At 36.7% G+C, this 24,826-nt stretch overlaps 1 protein-coding gene across 2 annotated transcripts; it reads right to left on the bottom strand.

Annotated features, from left to right (window-relative positions):
- Positions 1 to 1,249: 1,249 nt before the first annotated feature.
- On the bottom strand, positions 1,250 to 23,582 carry CYTH3 (cytohesin 3). 2 transcript variants are annotated; one of them, XM_010141944.1, is made up of 13 exons: positions 23,466 to 23,582; positions 22,860 to 22,924; positions 22,374 to 22,440; positions 18,200 to 18,318; positions 14,450 to 14,530; positions 12,314 to 12,426; positions 10,798 to 10,946; positions 9,866 to 9,977; positions 9,302 to 9,304; positions 2,133 to 2,209; positions 1,981 to 2,052; positions 1,694 to 1,848; positions 1,250 to 1,322 (listed from the first exon to the last, which is right to left on the bottom strand). In XM_010141944.1, the coding sequence occupies exons 1-13, from the start codon at positions 23,580 to 23,582 to the stop codon at positions 1,250 to 1,252; spliced, it is 1,203 nt and encodes a 400-aa protein (XP_010140246.1). The 2 variants fall into 2 exon arrangements, with proteins under 2 accessions (XP_010140246.1, XP_010140248.1); XM_010141946.1 differs by lacking the exon at positions 9,302 to 9,304.
- Positions 23,583 to 24,826: the final 1,244 nt, after the last annotated feature.

Here is a 24,826-nt window from a genome sequence, read left to right on the forward strand (position 1 = left end):
GAAAAAAAAAGAAACATGAGCTTGTGGGAGAGTTAAGTTGCATGAGGTAAAAAAAAAAAAAAATCCTTACACATCAATTAAGTAAAGATAAGGATGTATTTTTGCTTTTTCTACTTCAACTGCTGAAGCACCAATCTGAAAAATCACCTTTAAAAATGCAAGAAAAATACTGAATTTTGCTGTATGTCCAAGGTTTGTTACCAAGCACAGGAATGAATCCTGCCTGCTTAACTATCTAGGGCTGTACCACGCAGAAAGATTTCACCTTCCTGGCTTTTCCCTTTAAAAACATTAAAACTCATCTGGGGGGTGCTTTCACATGCAAAGCCTAAACTCATGCAAGCCCAGCCATCTTACTCCTTTAGTAGTAATTTCATATTATCAAACCACAACTCTTCTAGAACCTAAGAAGGATGTTGCTATATAAAAAGTGGATTAAGCCAGTCATTAAATCTTACTGCTCATTGTGAGCGCATGAGTGGACAGGAATGAGTTTTAGCCCACTGGCTAAAAAGAGCAAACCATGTCTGTACTTAGTGTCATGTCTACAGACTCAAACCGTTGCTGTTGGCACCTGTATGTATTTCAGTGCGTACCAACCAAACCCTTTGGCACAACTAGTCAACCACGCAGCAGCCAGTCTACCATACTGAGTTGCATTTCCGAAGAAGCAAAGCTATGGCCACAAAGGTAGGGGAGCGAATCCTAACTGAAAGCTGCGCTTGGCTGTTCATTTACTGCGAAACACGCGACCTCAAAACCAATCATGACACTGTGGGGTTTACAGATTAAGTGCTAAATCATGCTGCACTCCCCCTTTGGTGCTGCATTTTAGGGAGAGCTGAAAGTCTTACAGTCAGCCCTCTTCTTACGGGAAATGAGCTCAAATAACAGGGATGGAGCATTTTCCTATTAGCCTTGAATTCCTTCCCTCCCAACCCAAGTAAACTGGAGTTGTAACTCACGAAAGTGAAAATAAAGCTTCTATCTTTTCATTGAATTAAGTTCCAATAAAATCAACCCCTGGGATTTGAAGCTTACTTCAAATTATATGCCAAGAACTATTTATCCTGACAGGTCTTGCCAAGTTTTTCTATCATAAAGTGTAAAGCATGTGTGTAAAATATATATATATATAAAAAAAGATTTACAGTTACTGTCTTCATTTAGTTTGTCCAATTTTTACATTATCATTCAACTGTATGCTCAGTTAGAGGTGGATGCAGGTCTACAAGCTGCTGATCACATTCTATTTCTTATTTGCAATTCTTCGTTTCCTTGTTGCCAGCATATCGTAAAAGGGATCTCTGCTGATACTTGCTCTGAAGAGACAAAAAGAATAATCAGTTTGGTTTATCAAATACCTGATTTTGCAAACCAAGACTATTCTGTTTTGAAGTAAGAATTTAGTAAAATGAGGGTTAAAGATGATTCACACACGTCTTTACATCTGCTCAAAAAAAAAAAAAAGATGAAGTCCACATTTTCCTCATGTGAGTTAGTAGCACTATTTCCTTAGGACCAGACAGTAACAGGAGACTTGTATCGTGATCTGTCAACCCCGCAAGGCTTGTCATTAACCCTAGAGGCCATTGGCAGAGCAGAGTTCTTCAGACAAGTCAGAATACAAATTCTCTTAGCACCTTACTCCAAAAAGAGCTTATACTTCATTTCTGAAAGACTTTAAACTCACTTGATGGATTTAATCCACTCTTCCTTCTCTTCTGGCGTGGGAGCAGATATTCTATATACTACATGGTTGCCTTCCACCACTCTACCATCAGCTTCAGTTTTACATGCTTTAATTACTTGACCTTTATGACTGGGGTTATAGAGCTCAAAGCAGTTCTGGAGGGCAGAAATGAAGAAATAAATTTAAGAAGCAAAACAAAACTGGCAAACATCTTCATTTGCCACAACATCTAAATTCTGTATGGTTTACTTATCTTCATTAAAAAAAAATAACTTAAAATATCTTACTGGTTTTCTAGGGTCTTCAACTTCTCTTATACTAAGATTTTCTAATGGTATAATTCCTCTAGGTTCTTTGTCCTAAATGTTAGGAAAATACCACATTATTAGCCACTTAAATATCTTGTTTACAAACAAAGTTCACTGTGATATATACTTACAGTTGTGTATTCGAAGTAATACAGGCAATTATCAGTCAGAATAAACCACCTCCGTTTCCATGTTTTTACTCTTCCCCCTAAAATCAAAAGGTACAGCTGAATTAAATGTGTGTTCTGTCAAGGCTTCAACAATAGATAAGAAAGTAATTTTGTTTTGCTTGTTTTTCAAAATATGGCTTAATTACTTAATCATAAATGGATCAGGCACAGATGAGTTGAGGGTAAAGGAACATGTTACTGTAGCTCTTGTACCAAGATCAGACTCCTGAGGCAGCATTAACTATGGTGTTGCTGACCAGCCACAAAAACTATGCTCTGAAGTTGCAAATGTTTCCCCTCTTCCAGACAACAAATGTAATAGTTCAGCAGTCAGACCTGCTCCCTCTGTCCATGCCATCACAGCTGTTTATTGCATAAGAAATATTAATACTGTACAGCCCTCAGAAATGCAGTCTGTGGTGCCACAACCAGTAACTTGGTTCCAGCAACAGGACCAACCTGCTCCACAGCCTGTCATCTGCAAGGCAGGGGTCCCATAAATATAACTGAGGGCATTTTACCACCTCCCTTTCACTCCATTTGTGATCATACATAAGAACCTACTTTCAGATTTAATGTCAAGTGTGTAAGATGCTTATAAACATTACTAGCAGAACAAATACGATGTGTCATCAATAAGGAGCAAATCCTATGCCAAATTGTACCATTTTTAGTCACTTTTCATCATTTAGTATTTAAAAACCGTGTTCTTTTGGGGGGTTAATATATCGAGTACACTTGACAGAAGAAATAGCTACTGCTCCAAAATGCCAGTTTTTCCTGCATTAACAGTTTAGACAACAGCAAGCACAGAGTTTCTCGTTCTTACACTGCTAATGTTGCACTGTATGGTACCGTTCCTTTTAGGAACACACACTACTCCCTTTCAGCTGCTCTTCTGCCATTAGCTACTTCACAACCTGTCTCACATTCCACAATTATGTTACTTTTTAAACTAACTTCCAGGAAAGACAATTGTAGGTAAAGCATTCACATGGTATTAATATACGGGTGTAGTTCCACCATAGTTATCTGACTTCAGGATTATGTCACCACCTGTGCATCATCCATTCAGCAGTAATTTAATCTCATTAACCCAAAACTTCAAAATAGTTGATCTTGCTGTTGAGCAGCCATGCATAAAAGAGTACCATTAATACACACGAGACTTCCAATTTAATCCAAGTCCTATAACTAGGAGACAGGAGATTACTAAGAAATTACTTGAGATAGATGGAGTTTTGTTTAAAACAGAAATCCAAATCAGAATAAAGAACAATTCTAAGAATATAATTAAATTTCTTGATACCACCCTACTACGCGTTTGCATTGCAGACCAAGTACGTTGCATGTCGTATCTTCCTTTTGCTTGGTGTTATGACCTACATGGTAACCCAGCGCTAACACACTGCAATCTTCAACTCTCATAAACTTTGTGTTTCTACTACACGCACGTGTATCTTAAGAAAAATATAATCTGCAAGCAGGTGTGGTGAAATAAGAGAAGGCAAAATAGTGCAAGATGCAAAAGCTGTGACAGAATGAATGGTTGAGTGAACTGGAGACAGTGAGAGAAGCACTGGTGACATTTTAGTACAACCACTGTGACAGATCCTTAAATAAAGCATTGTAGAAACAGTCAAACTGGTACATAAATCACTAGAAAAAATTCCCATCGCCTTGACCGAGAGCTGGTTCAAGTATCAGGAAGTATTTGGGCTAGGAATGGAAAGCCAACAAACTTTAGCTTGACTCACTTCCATGTCAATGAATAAGCAGCAGCTAAGTCAAGACGGCTGCTAGGGCAGTCCTTGCTATCTCCGTAACATGAGATTTTTCCATATAACCCAATGTTCATTGCCGTGACTTTAAGTCATTTCTGGTCTCTAAGGTTAATATAATTTAACATTTTTAAAGCGCAAAAACATCCCATGTTTTTCAGCCTAACAGGTAACTTCAGCTACCATCAAATGGCTAGTTCAGTTCCAGTAGAAAAACAATTCAACAGGAGAGAGGATGAAACAAAGAGGTTACTATCACAGAGGCAGCTTAAACTGAACAAAGGCATTTCCCAGAAAACTGATACCACGTCAAAACACGATAAAACCCCTCCAATCAGGTAATAACCATATATTTAAAAGAAGGCCTGCTTATAATTTAAGGCAGAAACAGACTTAAAACACACACCTCCTAGAACAGTATGAAGTGCCATGTAATAAACAAAAATTGAATTTGCTGAAATTTTTCCTGACAATGTCCCCTCTCTTTGGAAAAGCCTAATTTCTCAAACCTGAAGCCTTCCGTAATCACGCTGCAGTTTTGATGAAGCTTTTGTCATGAAACATTTCCCAGTTACAGGATAGTATTGATATTGAAGCCAGAAAGATGAAATATTTCCAACAACATTCCTACTACTGCTCCCTTCTCTCTAGAACAGTCAGCAGCTCACCAGGTTACAGCACTCATGGGAATTGCAGAAATAGGCCCTAAGTCGCTGCTCCACCAAGCTATGAGTTATTCTTGTCTTTCAGAAAAAAAGCAGCAAGGCAGGGGTTTTTTGGCTGGACAGGGAACTAGTCTCACATAAAACTCTGTCTGCCCACCCCATTACTTCGTTACAGCTGTCAACAACACAAACTCTAATAAAGATTCAAAGGCAGTCTAATCGGTACTCATCAAGGTTGCAGGGGTCACCATATAAAATGCATTTATTATGCCTTTACAATGGGCTAAGACCTAAGAAGCTGGTTGATAAGGCTTTGCAGCCTGTAACACTGCATGCAAGATTAATGGGCAAGAACTTGTGATAACAGAACATTCTTTTCCTTGGCTGAGATTGCTGTAGGCTCACAAAACAAAGGCTTTAGTACCATACTTCACATCTTATTCCAGCTCCCAGCCTTTCAAAGATTAAAACCGCAAGGAATTAAGTTAGCAGAAGAGGATTAAAAAAATCAGAGTATGAATCCATAAACATTTACAGAAATGGAGAGAGATAAGTGATGACTTCTAAAAGATCTAGCTGTTTAACTAAAATGCAAAGACGGCTTAACAAAATAAGGGACAGTACCCCGTAGGTGGAAATCTACAGAAACTACAGGAAAAGGCCACAACAAGGCAAAACATACAGAAGAAGAAACAGAAACCCTCTTCACCTGTGTAACCCAACACAGGATGATTTTTCAACTCTGGGCAAAGACAAACTAGAGAACAAGGTAAAAAGAAACCACCTCTACTAAAGGTAAAAACAACTGGCAGCGACTCAGGAAACTCCAATTTCAAAATTAAAGAAAGCCTTAAGGCAGCAAGGTATCTAACAACAGAAGAATCACCCAAATATTCAGCATGTTTGCATGAAGTTTTAGAGAGGAAGAAGACAGATGCACACATCAAGTTTCTCTTCTTCCTAGGCCGAACAGACTCAGCAACTGTACAGTTATACACGTGACTGGATCAAAGTTTAGTCTTCTTTGAACCCCTGGTTTTCCTTGACCACAGCATCAACTGCCTCAAGCTAGAAGAGCATCTGTTCCCGCAAGAGCCAGGCAGGTACTGGATGGCAACAGTTTCCTGAGGAACCACCGCTATTCTCTCACCTTGAATCAGGGAAGAGAAACAACATCCTCTCAAGGATAGATGTGCTGGAGTAAGCGCCACTGGAGGGACAGACGCAGATGCAAAGCTTCTGGACCATCTCCAAGCTCTCAGTAACTGCCTGACTGGCAGAAAAACTTAACACAATCATGTGTCTGGCTTGAATCATTTCCTCTTCAGTTTCATGAAATAATGTCACAGTTTCCCTCTATTTGTCAGGAGAAGCAGTTTTAGGCAAAGCAGCGCCTCCCTGTGCAAAGCAATTCTAACTTGGGCATTAGGACAGAACACAAAGACAATAACATCAAAATACCTTAAAGTGGATGGCAGGAAATTTCATAGTACCAACACCACTAATAGTTACGATGCAGAAAAATCTAAAGGTTCATCATGTCTCAAGCTGCTCTAAGCAAAGATTCATTAGCACTCAGCAGCTTCCAGTTTTTTACTTGCAGGACTCATTTTCATTACACCATGCTTCAGACAATGTGGAATTGAATGATAATTTAGGTTTACCAAGATAAAGATGGCTAAATAAAGGCACCAGCTGAGACTAGATAGATAAAACCAGAACTGCTGTCTGGCTGCCAAGTTTGACACTCAGACTTACACAAAGTCACCTCTGAAAAATTCAGTGGCAAACCCTCCAAAAGCATTTTGCACTCTCCCAGCTTTCTAAAACCCAGTATCAGGCTAAGAGGTAGGATGGTCTTTAGCACAGATGAATGTTACAATATATCAAAGTTTCATGATCTCCATCTCCTGCCCAGAGGATAATTAATAAGGTGGGCTGGAATACTAAAAAGAGAGGCACAAGTAGATAAATGGGGAGAGGTGACTGTAAGAAATACCAAATACAGAATACTGTCTTGATACACAAATTGTGAGTTGTCTTAGTCACAGTTACATAGAGTTATAGCATAGTATATACTACAGTAGTTATACTATAGTAGTACAGATTATATAGTATATAGCTATAGTTTTATATAAAACTTTCTATTTCAACTTCTAAGTATTATCACAACTGAGCACTTAAACTCTCACACAGTAATAGAGTCTCCTTAGCATTTCAACAATGCTGAATATCGGCATCTTCCAGAACTTCCTACCCACTTCAAAAGAAGTGCTACCCAACAGAAAGGACTGTAAAAATAAAACCAATGTAGATCGAGACAGCACTCTCAATGTACAGTTTAAGCCTCCTAGCAAATAGGAAACTCAAGGGAGAGGAAAGAAAATAAGAAAAAAAAAAAGGCTAGGTTTATTTCTGGTCAATGCATCTAAACTAGCAAAATCTATTTGTCTGTACCAGCCTGTGTCTGCTAAAAAAACCCACAGTCTTTCACAGAGGGGCAGCTTCATGCATTTACAGGCTGATTCACTGGAGGCTTCTGGTCATCTTTAATTTCTTTATTCAAATAGTCCTCATGCCATGGCAGTGCTACGTGCAACACCCTTCCATTTCACACATGGTTTTACTATCGGGTTTTCTGTGCGCTGTCTCTCATCTACATCACACGTAATGAAAAGTTGGTTTTGTTGACCTTGCGCCAGGGCCAGAGATGGATTTTGCATAAGTACCTGGCAGCTCTCAAACTTTCAGTCACCACTTTTCTTCAATTTGTTTGTTCCTTTATTTTTTATTAGATTTCTTAAACATCTGTTATTGAGAGTGTCTTCCACAAGGGATGCTGTCACTCCTCTACACACACACACACACACACACACTCATTTTTGCTTGCACTCTCAGTATGTATATGAGAGTGCACTGGCAATAGAAAGAGCAATATGCACAGCATGGGCTTATATCCAACCTCTCTTCTCTAGAAAGCACATTTTATCTACATCATCTTGAAGGCCTTTTCTGTTCAGAGAGCTATTACCTCATGCTACAAAACGGAGAAAAAGCTGGAAAGTCATCTTGGACACTGTGCCACCTAAGCCAACAGATGTCAGAAAGCAAGAGCTTTGCATTTGTGTAGTTAGAAAGACAAAGAGCTCTACAGCATCTGTAGCACAGAGGTCAAAATAAGACCTTGGAGAGCATGTGAATGAATTCCAAATCCTTCCTTTCCACGTCTATTTCCTGCCTCGCACTAACATGACGACCAACTGCCGACCAGTAGAGAGGGCCCATGGCTCTAACCAGCTCTACTTTCACCATACTGACACCCATGTGCACCCCCAGCACACATCCCTTTTCACATTTTAGTCACCATTCTCCAAAGTTCCTTCTACTTTAACAAGCAGTTATACATTAAAGTAGCCAACAACTGGCTTCACTGGAATCTCTGCTTATATTTTACATAAAAGTCGTTTATTTCATTGAAAAACAAATGCTAGAAAAAAATTCCAGTCTCCTTTATATAGGGGAAAAAAAAAAAAATCTCTAAGCCCAAGTGAAAAAGTGAATCCCATTGACTTTAAAAGAATCTGCAAACAAGGGCATCTTCCAGTGCCAGGAGACTGCAAATTAGCAGAGGCTTCTGCAACCCTAAATTTGGTGCTCATTTAAGGTTCTGGTAAGAAAGCTACATGTATTATTTACAAAGGAAAATAAGCAGGAAAAAGAACAGTTTCATAAATGCATAGTTCAAATGCAATTGATCTTTCAATAATCTAAAGTAATTGATATACAGTAACAAAATCACTCTGAAACTTCACTACAAGAGTAAGACACATTGTTTTCTCTCAGTGGAAATTATTTTTCCCTTGTTATGTGCTTCAATGAATGAGAAAAGTATGCTGAATAGTCATCTTTATTTTTCTGCTTTACACGGAAACACCTCCTTCTTTAGAACACACTTGCATGTGAGCTAGACACTGACATGCCAGTCTTCCCGAGCACCACTGATGATACTGTTAGTGACACTGAGTGAAAAAGCAAAATGCTACAATAAATTAGATTAAAAAAAAAGAAGAAAAGAAAAAAAAACAGGAGTAAGAAGGAAGAAAAATAAAAGAATGAGCAACTGAAGAAGAGGGGACTGGAAAGCAATCAGATACGTACCTCCTAATGCAGAATAAGCAGAGACAGCCAGTCACAGAACAGAAAGGTGATAGGTCATAGGCCATAAGGAAAACAAGCAGGAAAAAGAACAGTTTCATAAATGCATAGTTCAAATGCAATTGATCTTTCAATAATCTAAAGTAATTGATATACAGTAACAAAATCACTCTGAAACTTCACTACAAGAGTAAGACACATTGTTTTCTCTCAGTGGAAATTATTTTTCCCTTGTTATGTGCTTCAATGAATGAGAAAAGTATGCTGAATAGTCATCTTTATTTTTCTGCTTTACACGGAAACACCTCCTTCTTTAGAACACACTTGCATGTGAGCTAGACACTGACATGCCAGTCTTCCCGAGCACCACTGATGATACTGTTAGTGACACTGAGTGAAAAAGCAAAATGCTACAATAAATTAGATTAAAAAAAAAGAAGAAAAGAAAAAAAAACAGGAGTAAGAAGGAAGAAAAATAAAAGAATGAGCAACTGAAGAAGAGGGGACTGGAAAGCAATCAGATACGTACCTCCTAATGCAGAATAAGCAGAGACAGCCAGTCACAGAACAGAAAGGTGATAGGTCATAGGCCATAAGGAAAACAAGAAGGCACATTTAAACCACTCATTAAAAAATCATAGCCAAAACCAAACCAAGAGAAACTCACAAATAATATGGAAAAATAAAGACATACAAAAATAACTATTTGAAGAGAAATTTTTTTTTGTACACAGAAAACTGAGTTGAAATATCACACAGTTTTCCCAAATGACCTTATGGAGACTTAGTTGTTATTTATCAGTCACAGCACGTGGTAAATAACATACGGCATTTCCTTTTTGATGCTGAGTTTTTATTTCTCATAGATCAGAAATAAAACTCCAAAGCTTCAAACAAGATTGCTAACTTGGATATGTAAAATAAGAAGTAACAACTTTCAAATGTAAAGGAGTTACTTATTTCGGTTCATATACCTTTAAATATGAATTACAAAATTAATCCTATTACCTTCAAAAGAAAGCAGAGACACGGAAGCTGCAAACATGCTAACAACAAACAGACATATCGCAGCGAAACTGCCTTTATAACTAACCTAATTTCAGCAGCCAACCTTCTCTATCTGGATTAAAAAACGTATGCGTTAGATCATTTCCATCATCCTCTGGAATTTTAAACGGCTCATTCTTAATACTTTCATATAAATTCTAGAAGAATAAAAAGAGAGGAAAAAGACCTCATTAATAAATGTCTAACAGAAAGTGCAACCAGGACATCTTACTGCTTTCTCAGACTATTTGTATAAAGAGTATAGGAAATACTGCCCACAAAATTCTGGACCACCCCTTCGCAATCTTGGTTTACTACTTTGAATAAGTCTGATTTTAAACTTCTTGATCTATAACAAGTGCCTCTTTTTACAGATTTTATAAGCTCTCCTAGCAAAGGTGTTTCTTCTTTAACTTAAGCATTCAGTTTTTCAAAGGTTTCAGCTTCAGTCAGGACTCATTTAGTACAAGTATTGCCAAATGACTATGGGTTTTCAGAAAATGGTTTAGACCATTACACTGTCTCAGAAATAAGTATTTTTGCTGATATCCAAGGAACAGGAGGAAGCTCCACAAGACACATGCAAAGAAATGAGAGACAATAACAAAACAATGGTTTTTAATAGGTTTTTGGGCTTTCTCTTACTTATCCAGAAATACTTTTTTTTTCATAAGGAGCCAATTCCACAATAATTTTGCCATCAACAAACTACTGAGAGATATATAGAGTGTTTTCTCTGGAATCTCCTCTGCTCAACAAAAGACTGAATCAAAAAGATCGAATCAAAAAGAACAAAAGAACTAGCTCAAAGCAGCTATGAATACTAGAAAATTATTCTTTCAGCTACTCAAATGGTTATGCATGCTAGAAAATGTTCTTACTTTCCGTCGACAAATTTGCCTGAGAACTGTTGAACACATTTTGAAGGTTCCTATTAAACACACAAAGCAACACCTTGTCTTACCCTGTCTAACTTACCCGTAGTAATTCTTCCGGAAGGTCTCCCCCTTCATTAATTCCACGATTCATAGAAATAAACCTCTCTACTGTTGGTTTATCCCTTACATTGTGGTTGTGCAGACTGGTATTTAACATAATGATCGCAAATGAAAGCACATAGCATGTATCTGAAATGAAATTTGAAAAATTATTTATCTATGCGTTGTGGCACAAACCTGCAAAATGAATATACAGCTCATTCTGACTGACAAAGAATAAGAAACAGGTAGTCAAAAAATCCTGAACACGATGCACGGAAGCAAGATCTTTATTTAAACTATTGAAGTAAATCTAAGAAGAAAAAATATGTAACAATTCAAATTAAAAACCAGTACGAGAAAGACAGTACAAGAGAATTTAAAAAAAAAAAAGTTTAACTCTGAAATCATTGCTATCACCCTGAATTCACATTTTGCTTGAAACACTGAAGCGTTATTGGGCAAAACATCCTCTGCATGCAGATTTTGCCCAGATCATATTGGTAGATCCTATAAAAGACTTAGTCAGACTCCTACTCAAAAGCACCTCCAAAGCTTTCTCCAAAAAGAAAGAACAGTCTCTTCAAAATAGTATTTAAACTGCGTTTAAACAGACTGAAAATGACATTGCCTCAGTTCCTTGGCATGCTTGAGGTGGCTAGTACCACTGAGCAACACCAGAAGATGATAATGCTTCTTAACATGGCTATAATCACAGTAAATTCTCAGAGAACTCAAGTACAAGACCCCACACAAGAAAACGCAGGATGGAAAGCTCCCTCCTACATAGATGAAAAATGTGTTTCCATCGTCAGTACTTTGTTTTCAATAGGTATTTTCCTCTCTACCTGTTGCAGACCTGCTTTACATTAGCCTTTTCCTAGCCTATCTGTTCCTCAAACTAAGCGATCAACAGCAAGCTCTATGTGTGTATAACTGCACAGTCCAACAATGCCAGAGTGCTAGGGCACTCTGGGCAGCGTCACAAAGTTCTGTTAGCTTTTATGAGTTGAGTAATTCTAAACCAAGTAACTCGATGGGAAACTGAGGTGCATTTTTAATGGAGATAAATTATTGCTGAACAGACTGCTAAAGAGAAAGGACACAGTCCTCACAACAAAAATGGATGATGACTTTCTAGATAATATGCTGTAGCCACACATAGGTGGACTTGACACTGAGATAATAAGGATGAGCAACCTATCGGTCTCTTCTGCTTTTAAGCTGCTGAGAATCTTACTTTTCCAATTCCTAGCCAAAATCTTTGGTGACATTTCTGAAGTGTGTTTTATACTTTAATAGGTTTAGATCTATATTAATGCTGAAGTTTTATAAATAGAAATGCATTTTTGTACCTCCTGGAAACAAAGGGTAGGATTAGACAGTTGCATTTTCTCTGTTCATTTATTATTTATCCTGAACTTCCAAACTGACCATTATCTCCTTATAGAATAACATATGTGATCAAAATACCAAAACAAAAAACTTAAGAACTCCTATTGTTTCCTGTGACTAACCTGTAGACTGGAAGACTCCTGGGTTACAAAGGCAATAGCGTGAAGCAAAAGCTTCCATCATACGATCAATTTTTTGAGCCTCTCCTGGGAGTCTGAAGCTCCACAGAAACTGCCTAGAGAAGGGAAGAATAGTTGTTAGACTCATTCCAATATCTATATGTACTAATAAGCAGATACAAACAAACAAGTCAGCAATGTCTATATAACATGTCCTAGAAATACGTTCTCAATGTCTCAACACACAAGTCAGGAGCTGTTATAAAGCAACATGCACAGATGGCTAGCCCAGTAATTCAGCCAGCAACACGGCATGCTATCAGGCAAGATAATACGGCAGTTCATATTCTGAGACTCTCTCCTTTTTTCCAGACTAGTAAACTACTTTCTGTATGCATCCCATTTTTGCCATGAGAATGCTATGGGGAAACAATGGGTTCAATCCTCCCTGGGTTTCCCAGCTATTAAAAGCAATAAACACTCAGCTAGACTTTACTTACAATGTAAAAAGACACATTACATAAATTATTTCTGATAGGGGAGAGAAGCAAGGAATACAATACATTTAACATCTTTATTTGAAATGTTTTTGATGAGTTCAGATATAGTAACAACAATAAGGAAAACCCCAGTGCTTAGAGAGGTGCTGCCTGTCTCGTCTAAGTTCACCCTACAAGAATCAAACTTAGATCTTAAAAAAGAAAGACTCATGGTATCCTCTCAGTAATTTTGTAAAACATGCAGGAGATATGTATCTGCTCCTGTCCAGCAGCATTAACTGAAATACAGGTTTTACTTTCATAACTTACTATTTCCACATATAGGTACACTGGAATGCATACAGGACAGAATTCTTCACAAATTGACTTTTGGCACATTGTGGTGCTAAAAAGCTCTAACGAATTTAATCATTTATTCTTTTCTTTCTGAGCAAAAGAATTATCTGAGTTAAACCAGGATCTAAACCAGCAAAGTTACATGCTCTGCCATGCAAAACAAGTTCCTGATATTCCCTGTACACCGGGTGCCAATATAATAACCATTTATTCCTGTCTTCATCAGTTTTCATTTTAGGACATTATATTAAAGTGTCACAGGCCATCTTTAGATTTCCAGCTCTATATACTGTCTTCTACTCACCTCATGCAAGGTTCCAACCCAGATCACGAATTTTGTAAGCTACCAAAATACAAACATTTAATAGTAGCAGCTGCTAAGGAAGAATAAAGTCAAGCCTAATGTTAAACTGTGTAAAAGAGACAGGAATATAAAGCCTCCCAGACAAGCTTCAGCAGCCAGAGAAAAGGCCTCCTTAGCTCAAGCCTCGGGCAGCTCAAGTTGTTATTCCCACATCACTCAACCATAGCTAAGCTGTTCTGACTCCACATCACGAGGCACTGCACCAGAGACAAAGATCACCCAGATATTGAAATTCATCTGGTGTCAGGAGGGAGTCACTTGTGGAACGAAAGTGGCAGAACTGTCTAAATCAGCTGTGTTTGTAGATCTATTATGGATTTCCACCAAGATGAGAAGGGACTTTACAAGGTCACTGTATGATGGCATTCCAGAGAAATCAAGTAAATTGTTCACTCGGGGAAAAGAGTATACTAAGACATTACACTTTCACATGACAAGTGGGAAACTGAAGAAAGTAGAAAGAAATTACTTGATTCAAAGTTTACCTCTTTGTAATTGAGCATAATGACTTAATAAGATCAGTGGGATCCCCTCCCTCCTCATCCAGAGGAACAAGTTGAGGTGGAAAGAAAGGAGAAAGAAGATGGCACCAAAGAAAATGATTTATTTGCTCAGGTTAGGGGTTTGTTTGGTTTTTACCTATCTCTATGCTAAGTTATAAAACATATCTTCAAACGTCCACATATGGCAGGCACACCAGAGTTACAGCTATATTTTAGTTGTTTGTATTTGTCCGAAATAATTAAAAGTTTTCACCTTCTAAGTTAGCCCACACACAAGCAATTGGAATGGTTAAAACAGAGCTGTCCCTGCTGACTTGCACAGTAACGCATATAATTGTGCTGAGCTGTACATCAGCTTTCCGAGAAATCAACACAGTGACTCATGTGAATATGCAATTTGATAAAGGAAGCTCAGGTCAAAAAGTAATTTACTCACCTTAAGGCTTGTACAAGATTGAGATCAGCGAACTCATGGAGTTCAACAAAAGCCTGAAGAACTTTAATATTAAATTCATCTCTGAAACACAAGAATGAAATAGACAATTACAATTCTGAACTTTAAAGGCTTGTTAATTATCTCTTCATGCTTCTGAGAATAAGCAAAGAAATAAGTGATCACACTGATCAAATCATCAGAAATAATTTATACATTTATTTGAGAGCTATTTTAACATTTAACACTAGTATTTTGCCCATTTTTGCTGGTAGGTGAGCATGAGCCAGTACACTTGAACTGATTTTAGCACTGCTTATTTCAACTAACAAAAAATGGCCTGGTCTTCTTTGCTTCACATTTATTCTTACTGCACCTGCCTTGATATGGGATGATACTTGATAAATTTATTCAGTAAAAATATTCTGCAGAATTTGTGTGATGAACTCTTAAAACAACGGTTAATGTAAGATTAATTTCTTTAGCCGTGCAACACATGAAAAACAAACTATCCCATTTTTTCCTCTAAGAACAGAAAATATTAAAGCAGTATATTAACTTACGTACAAAGATAAGGAACATAAATGCTTCAACTGATTATACTCAAGAAAAAGAAGAGCTTTTTAAAAGAACTACCTAATATGTACTATATTCTTACTCCTGTCTGAAAAATCGTTACAGTGAAAGTTTACTAAAATCAGAATAGATTTTGAATGGGTTTCCTCTCACGTATCTTTTATATTGGCATGTAAATCACGAGCCAAATTATGCTTTGTTTGATCCAAAGGTGTTTAAATGCAAAAGTAATATTTAAACATTAAGGAACACAAAACTATTTGGATGCAGTCAGAAATTAGGCTACACCACCACTGAGTTCATATGCCACAAGTGTAAAGGTTTATAAACTTCAGGGTGTGCTTTAAACACATCACCAAGACAGAATGTTGTGTATCAGCCTCCACCCAAAAATAGAAAGGTGTGCATCCACCAAGAATTACCTGTTGCATTACTAACTGCACAGTCAGACTAACCTGTAACACTCATGAGTAAATAACTGAAAAAAACCTCTTCATTCATTAGGATGTCCCCATATTCTTTCCAGAAAAACACATCCGCTCTGTCAAGCAAAACGAAGCCATTCTCATGAAATTTAGTAATGCACATTTCATCTGAGTGAATTTCAGTGCAGTGAAATAGTGGCAGAATAGTATAATAAAAGAGAACACTCAATAGGGGTATTTCTTACGCTAAGTCAAATATTGATTTTGCTTATATGTATGTAAAGCTGCATTAATTCAGACCAAATATTAGCCTTATACTCTAATTTTTGCTCTTCTAGGTTTTAATGCAGACTGGATTAATAGTGATACTTGTGCTGGGTACAGCTCCAAAGACACAAGCCAAATACCATGAAGAGTCTAGGAAACCACTTAAAATGAGTGAAGACTTACCCAGGTATAAAGAAATCTTACATCTTTTATAGAATGTCATGAATCCCTTATTTATTCTACATTTTTAGGTAGTATCTCGTTCCATTTTACCATTCACTTTTTTCAGTTTGCCAAGCGCTGTAACACTATAAAAGTCAGTAATTTAAAATACAACTCTTTGTGGCAGAATATTACACAAATACTTCATTCTGTTGACTATCCTGGTCTCATCTTTAGCTATATTTAGCTAGAATACAGAAGTAATTAATGATGGACCCCTAGGAGGGAGTGGCAAAGTAGAAGACAACATCCTCAGATTCCAAATGCCTTGATAAAAGATAGTACACATAATATTCACTGGCACTTGCATAGCACAAATCACTTAAGAGCCTGTTTCTGAGGTAATCACAAAAGCAAAACCAGCAGCTTAAGACCACATCAATTGTCACATTTATTTCATCCCATGGTATTTTTTGTTTCACCCCAGAACCTGAAGGTCTAATACGTTCTTTTCAGAGGAACATGAATAAAAATTTTTAGGATTCTAGGAAATTAATGTTGCAGTTCAAAGGAGTATGATGAACCAGTTCCTTATTCCTGACCTGACTACCTTGAAATTTCCAAACTAATTCCTGAACATCAGATTGTCATCTTTTCACCTTCACCACCCTTACTAATTCATGTAAGAAAAAACAAACAGAAACACCATTTACTTTTTCATCACCATATTAATGCAAAAAATGATTTTAAATCTCTTTTTTACTTCAACTGCTACCTAAAACAAATAGGCTGCTTCTGCCTTGGAGTGAAATAGGAGCAGCATGTTAATTTTTTTTCCACTTCTAAGATTTTATTATCCAGTTGATAGATTTACATTAAATTTTCTGATCAAATTTGCTATTCTGTATGTTTACAACATTTTTCTGTATTTCTCTTGAAAAATTAAGAAGATATAATTATATTGCATATTTATCTCTATAGTTACTCACTATTAAGAAAGGTTGCCCTGTATTTTGAAATTAGATCACAGTGCTGCCTGGTCACATCCTTGCCAGGGTGCAAAAGAACAAGCAATAGGTTTTTTAATCTTAAATGTGAACCCATAAATAGTCATACGAATATTATCAATGACTCCAGTGGGCCTGAACAGATTGGTAAGACCTCTCTGCACGAGTACAAAGGTTCTGGGAATAGGACTAGAGAAGCTGGAAGTGTTTCAGAAGACAATACCAAGGTAGAATGCAGCTCTCAAAACCAAACACAGACTGCTTTACACAAGCTTTCTTAGAGTTTTGCAATTACAGACATTAACATCTAGGCAATTTTATAATACTGATTACCCAAAGTCAAGAGAAACAACATAATGCTGTTGTATAACAATTGTTGAAATATATATATACTGTACAGAAACATCATAGCAAAGATCTATTTTCAAAATACACATATTACAGTAAAAAACTGTCATTAAACCCATTAAAGTCAGGAGGAAATTGCTGAGCATAAACTAAGCTGTTGATGCTGTAAACAGATTATGGTGCCTCAAAAGGGATCTGCCAGAACACATCACTACAGGAGCATACCCAAAATGAGTCAACTGCTAAAACTCCGTAACTGGCGCCTGAGCTGAACATGTGCAAACATGATGATACACGTACTCCAACCAGCTCTTCTGTCTCTCACTGCTGCCTTTTTCGAAATCAACTCCTGGGATGCACAGCAACGGAAGCAATTTGCATTGGATTGTGTTTTGCAACAGTATGCATAAACATGCATGTTGTATGTTGATAGTACTAGGACTGGTAAAGATACTGTGTGGCTGCCCTTTGAGATGCCTGCTTACTAATGGGAATTCTGCGTGCAGGAAAGAAGACAGCACTAAAACCTGCTTATAACTATTGTCCCAAGAACTATCCATTTTAATAAGTAATTTTTTTACTATCCAATTATTAGCAATTGTATATCACTCCTTGTCTGGGCACAGTATCAAGTGTTACCGAACTGTTGCAATACAACTCTCAGACTTTCCAAAAGCTTATGGTATTAAATTCTGAACTAAGCCAAATCTAAGGGTATTTTCTCAAAATAGTAAATGGCAATGAATTAAATAGCATTCCACAAACGTACCCATTTAAAAAGAGAAACAACCTAACCTAAAAGAAAAGCATCACAATACCGACGCAGTTTTACTTTCCACTGTAGCTTTTATAGGTCTCAGAGTAATAAAGTAGCTCTCTCGTGCAGCCTGTGAAGGGGAAGGTAACTACCGAAACCTGTAAGCATGTTTTGTAAACTCGAGCACAAAGTTTCCATATTTTTATTTTACCTTTCACCGAGGTAATCTCCAATGACTGTTTTATTCAGTCCTTCTCCTTTATAAAGGAACTGTGCAATGTCTTCTGCAGTGTTCTGCAGGAGGTCATTTTCTATGAGAAACTGTATTCCCTAGGAAGAGCAATTCCAGAGGAAAAGGAATGTTATGTTTTCTTCCACAAGCATTTATGTAAGTACCGCTCACAACAGTTGGTATTAATATACTGACACTGACATTTACATAGCATATTAAGAATTACATTAGCCTACAGATTCGTTATTCTCAACGAAATGGTAAACAAATGTTTTTTAGTTAGATAAGCAATATTTAGTACTGGTTTGAAGATTAAAATGAGAACACATTTTTAAGGCTAGAAGTACTAGGTGGCAGTTTGAATCCCTCAACAATAGAAATAACAAATATTGAATAATGTTCTGTGTTGCTCTTTGGAGTTAATGTGTGAGTTGGCCTGTGCACAGTATTGCATAAATGTCTGCAGAGACACGTTCTATAAAGTCATGTAAAAAAGAGGTACATAGGAATAACTTAATTACCACCATGATACGAAATAAAGCATCTGTTATAATCTATGAACTGCAACCCAATACATCAAGCCACTACTTGTAGCAGATATCGCGAATGGAAATACTGAAACTGCTTTGAAGGAGTTTATGCTGACACCGGGGTTAACAGTGACTTCTGGTTTTGCTGGAACTAAACTAGTCACAAAAGACTTCAACTAGACTATTCACGAACCAGTGAAGCTTCTACCACGGAGCTTCTACCAAAGCCAGGAGGAGAGTCTTACCCTGTCCCTCAGTGGATCAAGGCCCTGGACTCCTATGCCTCCATACATTACTGGCCCTATAACTGCCACACTCTAGGGATGCCCACAGAACTTTCTGCAAAGTGGTAAAGAAAGGAGACTAAGAGTTATATAAAGATTACATAAAGGATGGAAGGGATGGTATTCCAGCACTCAGCAGGTCATGAAGAGATAGAGCTCTTTTTTCCACCACCACACACCCCAATAAAGATGTTGCTACTCCTGCTGATTTCGTAAAACTGTTAGCAGCATGCTAATGAAAAGGAGAATGTCAGCTGTAAGTAACTTTAAAGCCTTGAATTCCAAACACGTACAGAAGAGCTTAAAAAATTATTCCAAATCATTCCTACTAGAATATGTCACAATTTCAGAAATATTATTAGTTTTTCAATTTCTCCGAATGGAATATATTTCTTTTTCATTTCATTACAACTGGGAAAACTTCCATTGATTTTTGATATAGCATAGAACGCTCTGCAGTAATATTTCAAAAAAGTAATTATCCTTCTCTTTGGTTGATTCTGGTTTTTTGTAATGAAATGATTACCTGCCTGACAAAAAAAAAAGTCAATTTTCTAACCTAATTTAACAAAGAAAATTAACTGTGATGTTAGAAGGCTTGAAGCTTAAAATATATATATTTTTTTTTCTGGAATGCAATTCTCTCAAAACAATTTTATCATCATGTGAAAACTTAATTTCAATGACAGGCTGGTATTCTGATCCTGACAATATTTTTATATGTCATTTCAGAACAGATATGATTTTCTTGCAAAGAATTTATCTCATTTTATCTTGAAGCAGAAACAGCTAAGCTTTCCTCAAAGATGATCCCTTCAAAGCTCATGTGATGATGACTATCTGTACCAAAAAACCCATTTGACTATGAAACAATGTTTTTTCACACACAAAGTTATTCAAAAAGCTTTCTCAGCTCTATCAATCAACAGAGAATCTTCTAACAAACTTCAGAAACAGCTGTAGATTCCCTTGTTCAACACCTGGACCGAATTATTCACGCTTAGCATAAACAGACTGACCAGATGAGTTTTTAAAAAAATTTTGTACAAGTTACTGAAGAATATAACAGACATGACTAGAAGCATGGAAAACAAATTCCTGTGCACAGAAGCAGATACTCTAACATAGTACAAAAATAAATTCAATTTTCCTTTTTCTGGATTTTTTCCTGTTTTTTTTTATTATTATTCATAAGATGTTAAACAACCAGAAGTCAGCTAGACAAGAAAAGGAATTTGTCTGGAACAACAACTCCAGCGTCTGGAATAAATGGTAAAATAGGTCAGCCAAATCCCCATCAACTCCTACACTATCTTGTCTTCATGTAAATTTTCTCTCTGTAGACTGATAGGAGATGGAAGACAGCTCTACTAGTTTGACCTCCCCACAGAAAATTCATGGCTATAGAAATATTTAATATTCACTACAAATATTGCATAATTTTTTTAAAGTTAGTGGAATTAAATCTGAGTATCACAGCTTTTACAGTAACAACTGCCAACATTGACATTATTTAAACCCTGCCTTTGTCATAGAGAATTCATGTTCTTGACCCAACGCATGCAGCATGGACTTGAGCGTGGCAAATTTCAAGCATGGCTTTATGTCCTCTGTCCAGGGATCCTCAAAGTGTTTTACAAACTTTACCATTATAGCCCTTCCCACACTAGCTAACCAAATCCAAACAGGAAAGTATGTGTTAGTACATCACGTAACCATGTTCAACACAGCTATTCTGAATGACCATCTTCTAGGTGGGGGCAGGGAGAATTGCTCTATGAAAAGGTTACACATATAAAAGTCTTCAAATGTAAAAGTCTTCAAATAAAAATAGAGAAAGAAAATTACCTCACTGTGTTCCTACTCACATGAAAACATTAGAAATTTGTTACTTCATTTTAAAGAAGAAAATTTGAGGGATTCAATGCATGTATTATCTCAGTTCTTTCACGTTTCTAGCTGTGGAGGCCGTCTTCCCTCCCATTTATGAATGAAAAACATCCTCTTCACAACGATCCCAAGTCAATTCTCTCAACGTTAGGAGGACATATATTTCAGCTGCCTGCAACTCGAAGAGGCGGCTAACACCGCGATGATCTAGCTTTAGAGCAGCCAGCTCCTGCAGGCCACCGCTGATTCATAGGCATTATTAAGAAATTACTACTGTAAGTCTGTTTACTACATTTAAATTACGTTACAGTAGCAATGCGGCCACAGCATCTATTTATAGAAGTAATTCCACACAACAAGAACAGTAACAAACAGTTAACATTGGAATGAAACCATCTGACATCATCCTGCGACTTTGCCAGAAACTTCCTAGGACATGGAAGTACTAGAGGACAACAGCAAACTATCAGGATATTTGGGGGTAATCTGCCCTCAACAGAACCGAAGTTAGGCAGTCACCAAAATGGAAATTAAAACAAAAGACATGGTTAGTGGCTTAAAAAGGGTTCTGCATCTCAAGGCACTTGAGCATTTCTGGTAAATTGAAATCAGCCTGAGGAATAGCAGCCATCATTGTAGCTGGAACGTTACAGAAAAGCCATCAAAATGTAATTGAATTCAACACAATTGGAAAGAAATCACGTCAAGAATGAACGGGGAAAAAAAAAGCTCAACAATTTCCAAAAATTGGAAATTTGGTCCCTAAATTTTACAGAAAATTAACAATTATTTAGGAAAGTAGAGGCACTGCAGAGACATGAACTACTTTACTTCTTGGCTAAAGGCACAGTAGACTTCTTGAAACCAGAAACCAAGTTTCTACCTGCAGGTGTTTGTACAAGTCATATAAGTACACACACACACATATATGTACAAAAACATGCAAATGCCATTTTCACAAACGGAATTTAGGTATGGAAATACAAAAGTCTACAAGAGAACAAATTGAAAAACTTGTTAAGAGTATTTTGGAAGAAATAAAAATAGAAGGGCATAAAAAAGGAAATGTATGGCCTCACTAATAACAAACACCAAAATATTTTAAGAATTGTATTTGACATATCAACACAGAACACCTCTATCAGGTAAAAATAATCTTTCTGCAAGCCAGCTCCATCAATACCTGGCATATTTCATTGCTGATAAATAATCTCCATTATCAAGAAAGGTTTGCTTAGTGAAAAAAGCACACACGACTGGCAAATGACTAGACGACGGCTTCTGATTTAACCCTCTGCTCAGTCAGGGTGTTACAGGATATACAAATATGGCCCGCGAACTTACATTATCAGAAATGCTTTCTTAAGAAAATACAACTGTATTATCACAGATCATATTACAAGCAGGAACTTGATTCCTGACAAGTGAGGGGGGAAAAAAATTCTCTACCTTCTTAGGGTCCATGTTGAACTTCTTCCTTCCCATGGCTATTTGCTTATTTCTTTGTGTAGTTTTGCTATGCATGGAGAAAAAAAAAAAAAAGATACAACAGTAATCAGTTGCTCTTTTACAAAACCCACAACTTCTGGATGAGCTTCTTTTAATTCATATTTTGACTACTTTGTATGTTCTATTACAAACCCAAGATATTTACTTTTTATAAGGCAGAAAATTATGTCACAATTTTCAATTCTTTCAAGTGATTAAAGCTTTAGAGACTTATATCAACTGGACAGCCTAAAATATTACATTTTATTCAACGTATTCTCTATCCAAATGAATGACACACCTGCACAGGCTTTAGAGACCACATAAGAGAATGAATAAAGGTGATCCTGTGTTTGTTTCACATGATAAAGCTATTTTTATTTGCGATTCCTGGAAGACCTGTTCCAACCTCTTACTGAATCGTGTCCATATGTTAGCATTACTTACCTTTCTTCTACACTAGTCAGATTATCAATTTCTGTCATAACCTCAGCAATTTCAAATTTTAATCTCTGCCAAAAGAAGGACAATATGTTAACCTACATTAAAACACTCTTAAAAATAATCTATTATGTATTAATATGATCAATTAAGTTTCAACTGCTAACATTTACTAGTCACTTGAAGAAAAGTGAAGAATCTTATGGCTTCCTTAGATATTTAGCTTAAAGAGTTTACTGAATGACTGTTAAACACATGGATCTGAACTCCCAGCATGTGTTGTCACAGCATCAAGACCAAACTGCCACTACCAATTTCAGTATAGCACTTCTTTACCCAGATTTCTCGCTCACTTCTATCTTGTATGCAAATCTTTTTAGTGAGTCAAATCAAATGTGTACATAGGTACATACTGCATTACAAAAATATAGAAGTTAGCATTTTTAAAAGCACACAAATGATGCTAAAATCCTATTCATTATTAGTCAGATTTAGCTTAAGCTGTTTATATGCTTTTAAAAAATTTACCTGGAATTCATACCTAGATACGCAGTTTACTGACTTAATCTACTGAAGCAGTCTTCTAAGGACCTTTACAGATAAGCCTATTACCTCAATATCATCAATCAGTTCTTTTTTCCTGCGACGAATATTTAAAAGTTCTTCTCTTTCTTCTATGGAGAGGTCATCGGGCACTGGAACAGAGCAAAAAGTAATGTCCTTTAGCATTTGCAAACATACCTCATCGCAGAAAACTGAACAAAACTAATTAAGAAAAGTAAGTTTACACAAAACATTTCTCTAGCAAGAAAGATGTTTGGACAGAGGTTACTCTCACTCCGTTGTACAGCACTAGACATCCACCACAAACATTAACCTCCTTTGCAATGATCTTACAATGAAGTTTTAATGTTACCCACTGTCTTGGAAATAGCTCCTTAATTACAGAACAGCTTTTCCTTCTAGCTCAGTAAAATGGAACAAATTAAAATATTTAAACGGTTCTGTCCCAACGGCAACACACAACCAATGCAGTCATTTGGGACAGCCAAAGCTGTTTCTTTATGTCATACACATGTAACAGACTGTAGCAACAGGATCACAACCAAAGGTTCAGCTTGACGGGAGGTTTATAAATACCCATTTGAAACAAACACAGTCTCTGCTCAAACGTTAATAATGAAATATATTGATTATTTTCAATATCCAGTGGATAAGCTCCTTTCTTTTAGGATTCAAATCGTAACATAAAATTCAAATGGCAACAGACCTTGTCAGACATGAAGTAATTATGGCAAATGATCTCATTTAACTACTCCAGATACAAACCTGATTAAATTATTTCCAGTCTGGGAAATGACACTCTTCTGCGAAGAAATACCAGACTTCAGTACATTTACCTGCTTTTTCCCTTCATCTCACCAGAAACCCACCCACTCCTAAAAATTCCTTGCATGCAAATACCAGCAAGATTCTTTTCACATCAAACTTTATACATACGTGTGCCTATATCACATCTTCGTTCTTCATGTATACTCTAAGATCTTAAACCGTCAAAACCCAAGAGACTTTATGACTATATGAACAATACATACACTTAACACAAATATTCCAACTAGTTCACTGAGGACAGACAATAAGGAAAGTGAAGACTGTTACCCAGAGTTGATTATTCAAAAGGCAAACTGTGTATAATTAATCACTTTCTTAGCTAGGAAGTATGCTCAAGTATTCTTAAAGCATTTCTGTGGTTTTAAATTGGTAGATTAAATTAGATTAAAAAGTTTTAAAACCAGTTTTAACATGAGTTCTTAGTTTTTTAACTTTTTGCCACCACAGACATTTTGGGAACTCTCACCTTCGGTGGCATCTGGAAATACAAATCAGAATCCAAACAGAAAAAAATCTTTAAGCATTAAGTATTTAGAATTCATAGATGGTGCTTAATTTTTCTTCAAGATAAATTACAAGAT

Source organism: Buceros rhinoceros, unplaced genomic scaffold, assembly GCF_000710305.1.
Source record: "Buceros rhinoceros silvestris isolate BGI_N320 unplaced genomic scaffold, ASM71030v1 scaffold15088, whole genome shotgun sequence".
NCBI classification, from domain to species: Eukaryota; Metazoa; Chordata; class Aves; order Bucerotiformes; family Bucerotidae; genus Buceros; species Buceros rhinoceros.

Excerpts from the sequence above, each read along its gene's own strand:
- CYTH3 (XM_010141944.1), bottom strand. The coding sequence starts at position 23,582 with ATGCTAAAGGACATTACTTTTTGCTCTGTTCCAGTGCCCGATGACCTC. Across the intron at positions 14,531-18,199 it reads GGAGATTACCTCGGTGAAAG|AGATGAATTTAATATTAAAG; the intron begins GTAAAATAAAAA and ends CTTGTGTTTCAG. Across the intron at positions 2,053-2,132 it reads ATTACTTCGAATACACAACT|GACAAAGAACCTAGAGGAAT; the intron begins GTAAGTATATAT and ends CCTAACATTTAG.